The sequence below is a fragment of the Nematolebias whitei genome, chromosome 3 (assembly GCF_014905685.2).
Source record: "Nematolebias whitei isolate Nwh7 chromosome 3, NemWhi1, whole genome shotgun sequence".
Lineage (NCBI taxonomy): Eukaryota > Metazoa > Chordata > Actinopteri > Cyprinodontiformes > Rivulidae > Nematolebias > Nematolebias whitei.
In genome coordinates, this window is record NC_056500.1 from 44,368,638 (window position 1) to 44,382,919 (window position 14,282).

The following is a 14,282-nucleotide window of genomic DNA, read 5'->3' on the forward strand; positions in this document are numbered from 1 at the left end:
TCCTTGGTCCATGGACTGTACTCCCCACAGCTGTTCATGTTCTGTTTTCCTCTGTGTCTCCTTGTTCCCATGTTTCCATGTAAGTTTTGCTGCCACGTCAGCCTTTTGTTTTCTTGTTTAATAAATAATTCTTTATTTTACCTTCAAGTTCCTCATCTCTTTCTGTATTCTGGGTTCAAATCCTACAGAACAGGATAGAAGGATCACTGTCAACAATGGGGATGTCAATGGCGGAACTGCTTCTAGGGAGGAAGTTGTGGTGCACACTGGACAAAATACACCCTGACTTCAACCAAGAGGTGCAGATGAAACAATGAAGACAGCCTGAAGATCACTATCTCAAAGCTAAAGGATGTGAGTTCACAGAAGGAAATTCTGTGCAGACTTGGAACTTCAGCCAGGAACTTTCATGAATTTCCGGAACCACTGAGTCTGTTACTGGACCTGTATCCTACAAGATGATGCTAGGAGATGGGAGAGTAGTCTGTGGACACATGGACCAAATTCCCATTCAGCACCAGAGTTCAGAGGAGAGCTGAGCTACAAGGCAGACTGAGACAACGCCAGTCAGTTAGGTTACAACAGGAGGAGAGCCATGGCTGAACATCGAGGATGTTTTAACTCAGTGATCAGTAATCAGTGAAGATCTCAAGAACCCCCCAGGCAAGGCCGGATTAACCATATGGGCAACTGGGCAAGTGCCCAGGGGCCCACAATCCCTAAGGGGCCCAGGGCAGTGAGGGCACAAGCAAAATATCTGGTCATCTCCAGCTTTACTTGGATCTCTGCGCTGCACAGAGACTGCTGCATTTGGGCAGCTCTGCCTCCTCCCAGCGCGGCTGCTGCAGCTCTCGTGTTTTTGTTTTTTTTCAATCGGATCCTCGACGGCGCGACCTGTCAATCAATCCAGAAGGCGTGTCAGCAACTGACCAATCAACAACCTCAGTTTGTCCCAAAGGTAAACGCCCCTTACCTGCTGACAAGACGGTCATGTTTTTTTCTTGAGAAACTTCTTGTTTTACTTAAAACAATGAGTTTTTATCTGTTGTGAGATGATTTTAGGAGTTTTGCAGTTTTTTAATCTACTTACTGAAGAATATTATGACTTCAAATCGTTCATTAAACAGGAAGGAGGGCTTATTATCCCTCCTCTTACTACAGTAAATGTGGTACTTTGTTATAATTACAACTATATTTATGGCATCAGAGAAAGCTGAGCTTAAGTTATCCGCATAAAGTAAAATGGCATCAGCATCAAAAGAAGGAATGTTAAGTTTGAGATTAATCCAGTTTCTGATGTCTGACCAAACACTTTGTATTGACATGAAAAAAATTAAAATGCTCGAGGGATTCATCTTGTGATTTACAAAGGGCACACAAATCAACATGAAAGTTAAATCTTCTTTGCAGAAACATGGCTACAGGATATATCTTATTTATTATTTTTAAATGATTCTCCTTCACTTCAGGAGATTTAGGCCATTTGACAAATTTAGAATGAGCAGAAGTCATTCTGGTTTTATGATTTATACTGGGAGGTTTCTTGAAGGAATCTTTGTTATAATCAGTAAATCCTTTGTCGCAAACATTCATTGATAATCTTATTACATTTTGAAGTCAACTAAGTTACAGTCATTTACTTTTAATGTGGGCATCAAATCATCACCTTTGAATATATAATATTTTAAATTAATTGAATCAGCTGTTGGTCAGGCTACTTCTTGTTGTGCCATTAACTCTAAAATAGTTACTGAATCAAGTGTTTACTTGTGTAGGTAAAACTAGATGCTAAACAACCATCACAATACACTAGAATGCAACAAATGGCATCTACTTTATTCAAAATTTTCTGGGGGAGGACCCCCAGACTCCCCCCACCCCATCCCCCCACACACCCATTATAAATGCTTCTGACACCAGTTGCCAACACGTTGCTAAACAAGTACACATGGTGTCATATGGTGTTCAAAGTGCACTAAACTTAATTCAGTCTTGATGATTTGTGTCAACAACAGGACATTGTAGCATTTATAGTTCTATGAGCATTTGGAGTTTTATACATAAAAATACACTTGATAGTTAGAATTGTAAGTATAGGCTATTAACTGTATAATATGATAATTTATTCTGTATTTTGCCAGACTACGGTGATTCTGCGGTCGTGATGATGGGGCCCTTGAAGATTGTTGCCCAGGGTACAGCGACGTGTTAATCTGGCCCTGCCCCCAGGGGCAAAAGATGGAGGAGAAAAGAAGATGAAAACCATTCTAAATGAAGATGAAAATAAAATCAGAGAGAAATTACATTACCATCCATCCATTTTCTTTACCCGTTTGTTCCATTTTGGATCACGGGGGTCGCCGGTGCCCATGTCCAGCAATCACTGTGCGAGGGGCGGGGTACACCCTGGACGGGTCGCAAGTCCATCACAGGGCCACATAGAGACAAATGAGACAAACAACCATTCATTCTCACTCACACCTAGGGACAATTTAGAGTTACCAATCAGCCTAACATGCATGTTTTTGGTCTGTGGGAGGAAACCGGAGTACCCGGAGAAAACCCACACATGCACGGAGAGAACATGCAAACTCCACCCAGAAAGGCCCCTGGACCGGGGTTTGAACCAAGGACCTGCTCGCTGAGAGGCAGCAGCTCTACCAGTTGCGCCACCATGCTGCCATTACATTACCAAATTACCTTAAATAATTTCTACTGAAATATTAAGGGACTCATGTTGATGTCATTGTTCATGTGTTTTTAAAACAACAATTTATGTCAGATCCTGCTTAAGATTTGATTTGTTGAAAAAAAAAAATTTCTGCTTAGAGGGGCAGGATGTGGTAATCTAAGTTTAAGTGTTGATCAGTAGTAGGTACTGTTAGCCAGAACTGTCAGGGTGTTCATGTGTAAGGAGAAGAAGAAGACGAGGATTTTAAGAATGACTAGTGTTTGCCGAGATGTACGGTAATCAAGTTCTTAAAACAATGAACATCTTTGGACTTACTACAACTTCATAGCAATGCATGCATAAAAATCAATAGTTTTCTTCATTAAACACATCGGTCTTTCAGTTTTCTAAATAACACTTCTCCTTGGAAGATGTTTTTCCAGAAATACCACCTCTACCTAACTGCTCTGACAAAAAAAACACCAAAAGACAAAAAAAAAAAAAAAAAAAGGCTCTTCTTGTGCTCAACCTGTACTCAGAAGTCAAAACTTTTATTGCAAATTATAAAATCAACCATCAAAATTTGGAATTCCAGCTTCGGACGTCAAAATTTGTTGCTTTTTATCTCCTGCCACTACTAAAGAAGGGTGATCATGTAAAACTTGTATTCATGTGTGAGTGTGTGTTTTAGCAAAAATTCTCATGAAATACTAGACTGATTTGACTAAAGCTCATAAAATAATAACTGGAAGTTTATGTACGACTGATTAACATTTGCAGTCAACCTGATTTAAAATGACTGCCACAGATAAACGACCTTAGCAAACACAAACTTATCTATAACTCAGTCAATTTTACGAAAAAAAACCTAACTAAAATTTAGTGTGGTGTTAGCTGGGAGCTTTAAATATGGCACTTAAAACTTTGCACGCAAGAGGGCCGATGTGCACTCCTTCAAGGAACGTGTTTTTATTTAGAGGCAACAGACAAATGAAAGTATTTGCAACGTTTTTGTAATTATGTAGTGGTGTCAGGGGCCAGGTTAGCTTCACCCTCCACTACTAATTATTTAAATATAACGGGTTCTCTCTTTTTCGAGTTAAATTACTGCCATGTGACGAGACAACTGTGATGACTGTTTAAATCATTGACATGAGACGTTAATTTCCTTTGACCCATCAGAATAAATGTGGTCATTTATTTAACAGAATCAAAATTTAACATCAAAACATTGTACACTTGATTAGATGATCTGGTTCTGATTAATAAAACTTGGCACGTTTTACTTAATAAGACAACAGGACATTTCTCAAGGCATCTAGACTACTGGCAAAATAGAAGAGTTTTAAAGGAAGGATTGAAGGAGTTTAAATGGAGAGAAAAGATGGGTAAAAAGGGGCGTGTCTGTTCGGACAGCAGAATGGCACGCTCCCTTCAACACCAGCTCAAAACCTCCGGTACACTTGGTGCGTTAAGACTCGTTACCTTTGCAGAACTTAATCAGCTCCGGTGTCGGGTGCATTTCAACGCTACCTTCCAGCGTCTCCGGTAAGAGGCTGGCCATCGTCAGGAGTAGTGCCACTTACTCCGTTCAACAAACACGCTCATCTCCCGGGTGGATACACAGCAAGCTGTTCGTCCGGCAGAGTTTCCACTCAGATGTGGGAGAATCCATCAAAGACTCCGGAGACTCAGGAGACTGAGAACTCTCGAGAAGACTTGAGAAGACCTGAAGACTTCACCAGAGACTTGAAGATCAGACTTCATCAGAGACCCACTTGAAAAACTGAAGACTCCAGGAAGTGTGGACTTTTAAAGAGTTCTCACTTCCGGTCACTTCAGGAATTCCTGATTGGTTGAAACAACCAACAGGAGGTAGTTCTAGTGATGTCAGAGGGTCATTACAAGTCAAGAAAACAGCAGGAATGTTTTAGGAACTTTTAGTACAGCCAGGGGAAATGTTTTGAAGAAGTGAGAGCAAGCAGGTGCCAGTTGCTTCTTATTTACTATCTGCTAGGTTTAAAAACAATACAGCCTGTTCTAAAAACTTCTTTCTGACTGTCTCTGACTTTCGACCGACATCACTACTTCTCATTTCAGACAGAAGATCAAAATGCATAATTACTTTGTAAATAGACATTTAACTTGATTTCTAATTTAAATGAGGATTAAAAAAAATTATCATTAATACAGTTTCACAGTTGATTTAAAATGAGTGGTTCAACATTTAGAAATGATATGAACTAAACACACTTTTGATTTATCAAGATATTGTAAAATAGTAACGATAATATAAAAAGAAGAGTGTTCTTTCAATTGATTACTTCAGGATACAATTAGACAGTCTCTGGATGAGCTAATCTGTATTTCTGGATTCAAATCAATGAAATAACAGTTCCTGTCCCATGAAGGTCCTCAGAGGCAGGTTTTGGTTGGAGGCCGAGTTCACTACACACTGTAAGTTTCCAAAGGGATGCAGTGTTAACTGTTAGCATGGAGCTGTCAGTGTATGAACGCTGGGGCTGGATATGATGGAAAGCAGATGTAAAGTGCAGCTTCCAAATATTTATCCCAGAGAAGACTGGTATTGGTTTGTGCACACAAAGGTCCTGTTGTCTTATTTTCATTCACTGAACGTCAATGCACTGCTGCACTCTTTTAAACTGCACACTTCTTTATGTGGAGGATTAAATAAAGACCTTTGTCAGCTAATGTTTTATTTCCCAGATCCACCACATCTGTCTCCAGATGAGTCCCAGACGGTTCAGTGCTCGACTGGTTGATCAAGACTCTGACACTTAGCTTTTTGTTCCAGGCAACGCGCTTCTGCCGTGTGATCAACTGTACAGTGAGGTCGAGAAGTCACAGTCAGATCAAAGTATCCTAAACAAAGACCTCCATTCTCAAAGCACCAACACAACTGCTGTAAATAGAGATTTTTAAATAGACCCTAGCATTTAAAAATACATGCCATATCTGCTCCGTTTTGACATTTGCATAACTCGTCTTGCTTTGACTCACAGACACCATTCTTTAACATGTGCTCCTGTTTATTTTTAGATGCTTTGAGGATGAGCCCGCTCATGAGCTCAGATTCAGAGGCACACAGTGATCCAATGGATTTCTGTTCTCTGCACATTGTTAAGTTCAAGTCCTAATGCAACAATGTAAAAACTTTAATCACTACTAGAATGACCTGTTCTACGAGGGCACAGATTGTATTGTAAAGTGCTCAGAGTATCCTGGTTGGAAAGAAAGGCCCGATATAAAGTTGACAGTCCATTTAACATTTTCTGTTTGTCCCCCTTCTTACAGCAACTCAACCCACAGCTCATGTAACCAGCCCTCAAGACCAAGAAGATCAACACATTTCTAAAATTACATATTAAATTATTTTTAGACACTAATAAAACAATAAATTCAAAGTTCATGGTTCAAGGAGACCATTGTCATTCACATCACATGTGGTACATGAGGTGGAATGAAACTGTGTACTCAAGATCCCAGTTACATCCAAAAATAGCAAAAATACAAAATATAAAAAAACAGTATACAAAGACCTAAGATGTACAATAATTATATAATATAAATGAGGTGTATTAAACAGCAGACGGAACATGAGTCTGTTGTGAGCAGATGGGTATGATTATAGCAGCTTATTGGTAAGAAATCAGTATCAGTGGATAATCAGCAGCACAGATAAGGTGTTAAATGTCCAATTAAAGTGTTTTCACAGTGATTGTTCTGGTTAGAGATTCATGAGTCTAACAACCTCAGGGTAGAAGCTGTTTCTCAGTCTAGTAGTTCTGCACTTAATGCTCCTCAACCTCCTTCCTGAGGGGAGCGGGGAAAAACGTTTGTGTGCTGGGTGAGTGAGGTCCTTCATGATGCAGGTGGCCCTCTTCCTGCATCTAGAGGTGTAGAAGTCTGTGATGGTGGGGAGACTGACTCCAATATCTTCTGTGCAGCCTTCACCACTCTCTGGAAAGCTTTTCTTTCTGCAGCTGTGCAGCCTCCATGCCACACGTTGATGCTGGAGCACAGGATGCTCTCCACTGCACACCTGTAGAAGGAGTTGAGGACTGAGCTCCCTAGTCAAAGTTAGAAATATCTCATGTACAAAGCCCAAATAGGGGCTTTGGAGAAAACAATAATAATAGTTTCTTGTGCACACCATCAACATATAAGCAAATACTAGGCATCATATGAGAAGCTGAAGTAGGTGTGGGTGACACAATGATTGTGTAGAGGAGAGGAGGCGGGACTTAAAGCCCTACATCACAAGTGCACAGACTCTGGTTCCAAAAATACAACATGGCCGCTCCTGTAATCCATTCCTGCTGGCCTAAGAACATTAAGAAAAGGCAGACTGTATTATTACATGTACCAGCATCAGAGTTTCTCATGTGCATGAGAAGCTAATTTTTTTCTCTCAAAAATCCCGTTAGGAGCACTGTACTTAATTACACTGAACCTGTTTTAAAAAAAATATTATATGGACATAATTTATTTTAGAGGGGTTTAACACTTCATTTTTAAGTGAAAATGTCCATTATTTAGTGGCTGAAGATCTGTCAGATTAAATCTCTGATCAAATGTGAAAAAATGAGTAAGAATGTTGTTAAAGTGTCCCATTAACAATGAGAGCTACACGAGCATTCAGACGGTTAACACCAGTGCATTTTCCAGTCAGACAAAGCATCACATAAATATCTGAATAACATTAACTCTGAAGTATTGTCTTTTAAGGAGATCCCTCATCTCCACAAAGACTTTGTGAATGCCGTGTGTCAGAGTCGACCTTAAAAAGTCTCAGCTGAGGGCCACTTTTGGATTTGTCTTGCAACCAGAAAATTACACATCCCTCCAAACATCTGGACAACCAAAGGCTCGGAGGAGTTTAAACAGAGGCAGCTGTGAGGGAGTGCAGCAGACGGATGGATCTCTTCAACATGAATCCTGCTCTAGTGGTGCTGGTCTTGTCTTTGCTTGCCTCCGCAGCAGCTCAGCCGTACGAGCACTATGACATGGGCTGGGTGAACGGCTACCGCCAGGGCTTCAACTTCCAGTGTCCCCACGGTGAGGTTCTTGTTGCTATCAGGAGCTACTTCAGTGAGACGGATGGCTCAGACCGCCTGTGGTCCTTTGAGTGCCAGCCCACACCTGAGGGACTGGGGTCGCCCAGTGACTGCTGGTGGGACGACATCAACCGTGCTGGTCTAGAGTGGTGGGTACTCTGTTCTTGAGTCAATCCCTTTTAGGCTTATTAACACCTTTTTTGACTTCTTCAGTTACATGGGTGAAATCAAGTAAATGATTTGAACATACTGAATATGCTCTGAAAGAAGAAACTTGTACTCGACTGTTTAGACAAATTTACTTTGACCATTTCTGTTAGTACTTGTGAATGGGCATCATTTTTACAAGCATCTTATCAGGGTATTTATTTCAAAAGACGTCAGAGCAACAGCTGCATGAAGGGGGCTGTTCTGATCACAGATGTTTAGTTTAGAGAATAAATCAAACCTTGATGACCTTACTAATGTACTTTAACCTTGATTTTAAATTACAGAGACTGAAATAGATTTCAGTCAAAGTGGGAAACAGGTTTATGAATAGCTGACAATCTAAAACTTTAATTAGTCTTTGCTAAACTGAAGCTAGACTGAACTTAAAACCTTCATCATATGTTCTTTTGTTTGTGTCGCTGTCAAAACAAGCTGAATTCTGTCCACTGTTTTTATGAGGGGTAGAAACCAAGCAGATCCTCTGGGGCCTGAACGAATCACCGTTCCACTCCAGAACAGTCATATATGAATTCAGCTGAGAGTTCCTGGCAACAAAACTACACCCTAAGGATTACAAGTTTTATCCAACAGGCAGTTCTTCAGAGATCTTACACTTTAAATTCTTTGCCACAAATGTGAGATTTTTTTTCCTGAATTTCTGTAACATGCCCTTGAAAAAAACTGGATAGTCGATACAGACTGGGCAACACAATCCACAATACTGTCAGTCAGAACGTAAATATCACTCAATAAATCTTGTGTCAGCCTTTAATTTCATATATCTAAGACTTTCAATTTTCACCATATCAAATGCCACAAGCTCACATAAACACCTCTAACTATCAGTTTCACTGAAAGGTTTATCTAAAAAAAGGTTTTGAACTAACCTTTAGAAAAAAGACCTCATGGGAGTGACAACAGCCCCACTGCTGACCCTGATGTGTCTGCTTCATGTGCCTGTGTGTGGTTTGGAGAAGAGAACATATATTTGAGCTATTTATATAGATTCATTTTGAGTTAAAACTGACTGCATTTAACCCACAGTAGATGTTTTTATCACAGCAACATCTACCTCCTTTTACCATAGATCTTCTTCTTCTTTCGGCTTTTCCTTCTTCAGGGGTCTCCACAGCGAGTCATCCTCCTCCAACTCACTCTGTCCTCTGCATCCTCTGTCCACACTACCTCCATAAATGAATAAATCCTTAAATAAATAATTTTTACCATAGATGTTAGTTTGACTTGAACTGGGTAGGAGACTGCTCCTGCAGGAAACCCAGCTAGATATTGACTGAAAACTGTTGCCAGGACAAATGTCTACTCATGTGGCATTCCCTGCAGTTTGGACATGGTATTCCTGAATGTGTTGAAGTGCCAACTACTGTACTGGCCATAAGTAAGCTACATCACTGACCAGCTGCAGTAGATAAAAAATGTCTACATACATGCCATGCCAAATTTCTGTGATGTAAAAAGCATCACCAGTAATCATTTGAAACTTGTTTCTTTCTTTCTTGTAATAAATATCCTGTGGGACACAACTGAAAAAAAATCAGTTACAAAGAAATTTTTTACAAACATAAAAATGAAATAAGCTGGTTAAACTACTACTTTGCAGAAGCACTTTCTGGTTAAATTACAGGTGTCAGTTCTTGGAAGAAATCTATCAAAAGTCCACATCTAAATTTCATTCTGGACTCTGGTTTTGCCATTTCAAAACTTAAATTTTCTTCTGGTGAAGTCATTCTTTTACTGATCTGCGTATATGCACAGTAATAAAATTTTTATTCACCTTCAGCTTTCTAGCAGAAAGATATACAGTATATACTACTACTGACTGACTCTCCATAACTTCTGTATTTCCTCTTTCAGCTCTTGGTGTTTCTTGAGCTTCTCATGCTCCTTTTTCCTAATGTTGTGGTCACTTAAGGTTGCTACGTCTATCACCACTGACTTTTTCTCTTGCTTGTCAACCACCATAATGGTTGGTTAGGCGTGACATATTTGTCCGTCTGGATCTGGAAGGCCAAAATTATCTTAACCTTTCCATTCTCCACCACTCTTGATGGTGTCTCCCATTTTGACTGTGGGTCCTCCAGTCCATACTTGGCACAGATGTTTCTGTATATTATTCCAGCCACTTGGTTATGGCGTTCCAAGTATGTTTTCCCTGCCTGGATCTTACACCCTGCTGTTATATGTTGGATTGTCTAAAGGGCATCTTTGCACAGCCTGCATCTTGGGTGTTGTCTGGTATGATAGACATTGGTCTCTATTGCTCTTGTTCTGAGGTTCTGTTCTTGTGCTGCCCTGATTAGTGCCTCTGTGCTGTACTTCAGTCCAGACCTTTCTTCTGGCAGCATTTATCAATATCAGCCACTTCCTCAATCTGCTGGTGATACATGTCATGCAAGGGCCTTTCTTTCCATGATGGCTCCTCTTCTTTCACTTCTTTCACATTAGGTTTCTGCTGTTGCTGCCTGAAACATTCACTCATCGGTTCGTCATTGGGAGCTTTCATTCTGATGTACTCCAGGGTCTTAGTTGTTTCATTCTGTATAGGGTCTTGGACACTCACTAGTCCTCTGACTCCCTCCTTTCTCTAGTGTATAGTCTCAGAGTGCTGGACTTGGGGTGAAACCCTCCATGCATTGTGAGGAGCTTTTGAGTCTTGATGTCTGTGGCTCTGATGACTGATGTCTCCTCCTTTGGTCAGGCTATTATATCATATGAGTATCTGATAACTGGCACTGCATATGTGTTGATGGCTCTGACTTTGTTCTTGCCATTCAGCCGGCTCTTCAGGACCTGCTTTACTCTCTGTAGGTACTTGGTTGTGGCTGACTTTCTTGCGGCCTCATCATGATTGCCATTTGCTTGTGGGATTTTAAGGTTTGTATATTTCCTCTTCAAAATTTGTAGCTGTCCTGGGCATCTACAGTGTTGCCTTCAGGTAGTTCATCCCCTTCAGTTGTGATCACCTTGCCTCTCTTGTATACCATTTAATTGTGTTTATCCAATTCAAATGACATTCCAACGTACTTGCTCTATATCCTGTTGAGGTGGATCAGTGAGTTGATGTCTCACTCATTTTGGGCATACAGCTTGATGTTTTCCATGTAGAGGAGGTGACTGATGAGTGTTCCACTTTGGAAATGGTACCCATAGCTACTCTTTGTAATGATCTGGCTGAAGATATTCAGGCCTATGCAGAACAGGAGCTATGATTTTGTCGACTGGTAGCTGGCATTTAGCCATTTCACCATTCCTCAGGTAATGAATAATTGAGTTAAAAATCTCACTGGCATCTCTCTCAAGACATTTTCATACATCTACTCGTACGCCATTAGATCCAACTTTTTTTTCATTTAGCCTTTATTTATCCAGGTTAGTCTCAATGAGCCAGGAGAACTCATTTTCAAGAGAGACCTGTTATTTTTTTTTTACGGAGCACATGGTGGGGGTTAAGGGCCTTGCTCATGGGCCCAGGGTCCAACTACCTTCTCATTCTTCATCCCACTCAAAGCCTTCCGAACTTGACTCTCACTATCTTTCCCTTTTCCTGGTCAACAGTTTCTATGACCTATACTCTTCTTTCCATTTTATTATTTTCATTCCTTAGCTCCTGAAAATTATTCTTCAATCGTACCATCACACTCTTCTCGCTTGTTAAAACATTACTATTTCTATAACAACCTGCCACACACCCTTTCCAGCCTGATCCCTTCGTCTTGCCATTTGGGATACAAGTTGATAAAAGTCCTTCTCTCCTTCCTTCTTGTTACAAGAAGGACCAAAGCCTTCTACTTTGCTTTTGCTAACACTCTCTCTTTACCCTACGTTTCATCTCCTCAAATTTCTATCTATTTTCTTCAGTTCTTTTATAGTTCAACTTCTTCTCGTCTAAACCCTTCTGGATAAATTCCTGCAATTAACTATTCCACAAAAAGGTTTCACTGACTTTTTTTTCTCTGTCCAGATGACACACCAAGTACTTTCCTACCTGTCTCTAATTACTGTTGCTGTAGTAGCCCAGTCATCTGGAAGCTCTTTCTTACCCCTCAGAGCCTTCACCAGCTCCTGTCTGACCTCATAACATTCTTCCTTCCTCAACTTCCACCATTTGGTATTTTTCTACTTAACTTACTCTTTTTCTCTTCTTCACAGCAACAGTCATTCTACACACAACCATCCGATGCTCTCCGGCCACACTCTCCCCTGCCACAACCTTACAGTCTCCAATCTCCCTCAGGTTTCCTCTTCTACACAGAATGTAGTCGACCTGCGTACTCCTTCTTCCACTCTTATAGGTCATTCTATGTTCATCCCTCTTTTGGAAATAAGTGTTGACTACAGCCATTCTCTTGTCAAAATCCACCACCATCTGTCCTTCCTGGCTTCTTTCCTTGACACCAGACCTACCCATCACTTCCTCATCCCCTCAGTTTCCTTCACCAACATGTCCATTCAGGTCTGCTCTGATCACCACTCTCTCCTCCCTAATAAATTCATTGTTATTTAACTTCTTGCTCTCCATGTCTGCCTGCACTTGGGTCTAACCTCACCAGAACCCCACAGTTTGTTTAATCAACAAAGTAATTGCATCTTTTTTCCCCCATCCCAATAGGTTTTTAAAAATGTACATGACAAAAATGTGGAAAATGTTTAGAAATAATAAATCAAGGTTTAATACATTACAACACTTGTTATTTTATCAGGAATAAAAGTTGTAGACTTTTTACACCAGTAAGTGGTGGAGATACAGAGTTACTTTTTTATCCAGAAAATTTCTTCACACAATTTCAAGTTTGAATGAAAATAAATGATTAAATTCCATTTAATCGTGTGTAAATTATGACTTTATCTTTGCAGGACATCTACATGCACCCGCAATGGCTTGGTGGCAGGAGTTCAAAGCAAATACTTTGAATCTGTTCTGGACCGGGAATGGCAGTTCTACTGCTGCTACTACAAACGCCGCTGCCCATATTCCTGCATGTATGTCCTCACCACGCTACAGGCATAGTTAGGAACTGTCTGTCAGTTTCTATTGAAGTTACATGATGAAAATGCAGATCAACCATAAATCTACAGCACATAGACTGGAGAAACATGACATATTCTTATTTATATAATATACTGTAAGGGGTTTCTGTTGTTTTACAGTACCATTTTTTAATTATTGTACATTTTACCTGTATACAATATGGCACAGTGGAGTTGTTTATGTGGTTTTACTGACAAAATACAGTTCAAAACCCAGAATAAATATTTAAATTATTATGTGGTTAGGTGCACATGAGGAGTAGTGATTGATGTAGGCAATTTGATTTGTAAGGAGTTGGTTTGTCCAGAACAGGTTCCAGAGGGCATAAGTGGTAGCAACATGGTGAGGTGAGTGTGTAAGCAGTTGCTGGAACATCCGACCATCACTCAAAGCAGTAAGTGAAGGTCAGCAAAGACAGAAGATACCCAGTCATAACATTACCAGCACTTGATATAGTCTAATAGAGATCACATTGTGGATCTGCATGAGGCTAGGTGTTTGTTTACTTTGCTACAGTAGATGATACAAAGTATTTGCATAAGTGCCTGGTGTACATGTACACATGCTGGAACCAATGAGTACACAAGGGCACTGACACAAACATCAGGCAGGTTCTGGTCACCCAAGACAGACCACGGCAAAAAAATAAAAATAAATTGCATTGTGTGCAAAGCATTATAGGACCTCATGATATCTATGGCTGCCTTTCAGACACAGGTTTACAACGTCTTATGTTCTCCTGCATTGTGTCTTGATGGCTGCCAGCAGTTGGACTTATGGTTTACTGTCTGGTGTGTAGGTTGCCATTGATACCAGAACATAGACGGCTGCCTTTGGAGTGGTGCTATAACTGGAGAAACACACCAGCTCCAACGTGGTTTAGGGAGCCAAAGGATATGATGTCTGGTAATGATTCAACTGATACAACATCCGTCCACACATGGCATGGTATGGTATTCATAAACCTCCTGGTTTATGAACTGACACATCATGTGGAGGGCATAATGTGGCCAGCCAAGTCCTTAGTCTTTCCCAATCAAATACGTGTGGGACTGGCTCAGACATCTACTTTGACTCAGTGCTGATCTGAGAGATCTCAAGGGCTGACCCAACAGCTGCAGACCGATTTACTGCAGGAAAAGATTCAACGTATGTTTGCACCAAATCACCACTTGTATCCAGGGCCAAGGATGTGTCAGACCCTACTGATCTGGGACCTGCTCAGGGTCCCTCACTGCAGATTCCAAATCCAAATATATATACTGTATATATGTAT

The 14,282-nt window shown here is 40.5% G+C and overlaps 1 protein-coding gene across 1 annotated transcript in view; it reads left to right on the forward strand.

Moving 5' to 3' along the window:
- The first annotated feature begins 7,623 nt into the window (after nt 1-7,623).
- The window catches only part of dpt (dermatopontin), a 7,711-nt gene continuing 1,052 nt past the window's right edge, over nt 7,624-14,282 (forward strand). The window contains exons 1-2 of the mRNA XM_037674998.1: nt 7,624-7,898; nt 12,832-12,957. Coding sequence (XP_037530926.1) covers nt 7,624-7,898; nt 12,832-12,957 — 401 coding nt within the window. The remainder of the gene's footprint in view (nt 7,899-12,831; nt 12,958-14,282) is intronic.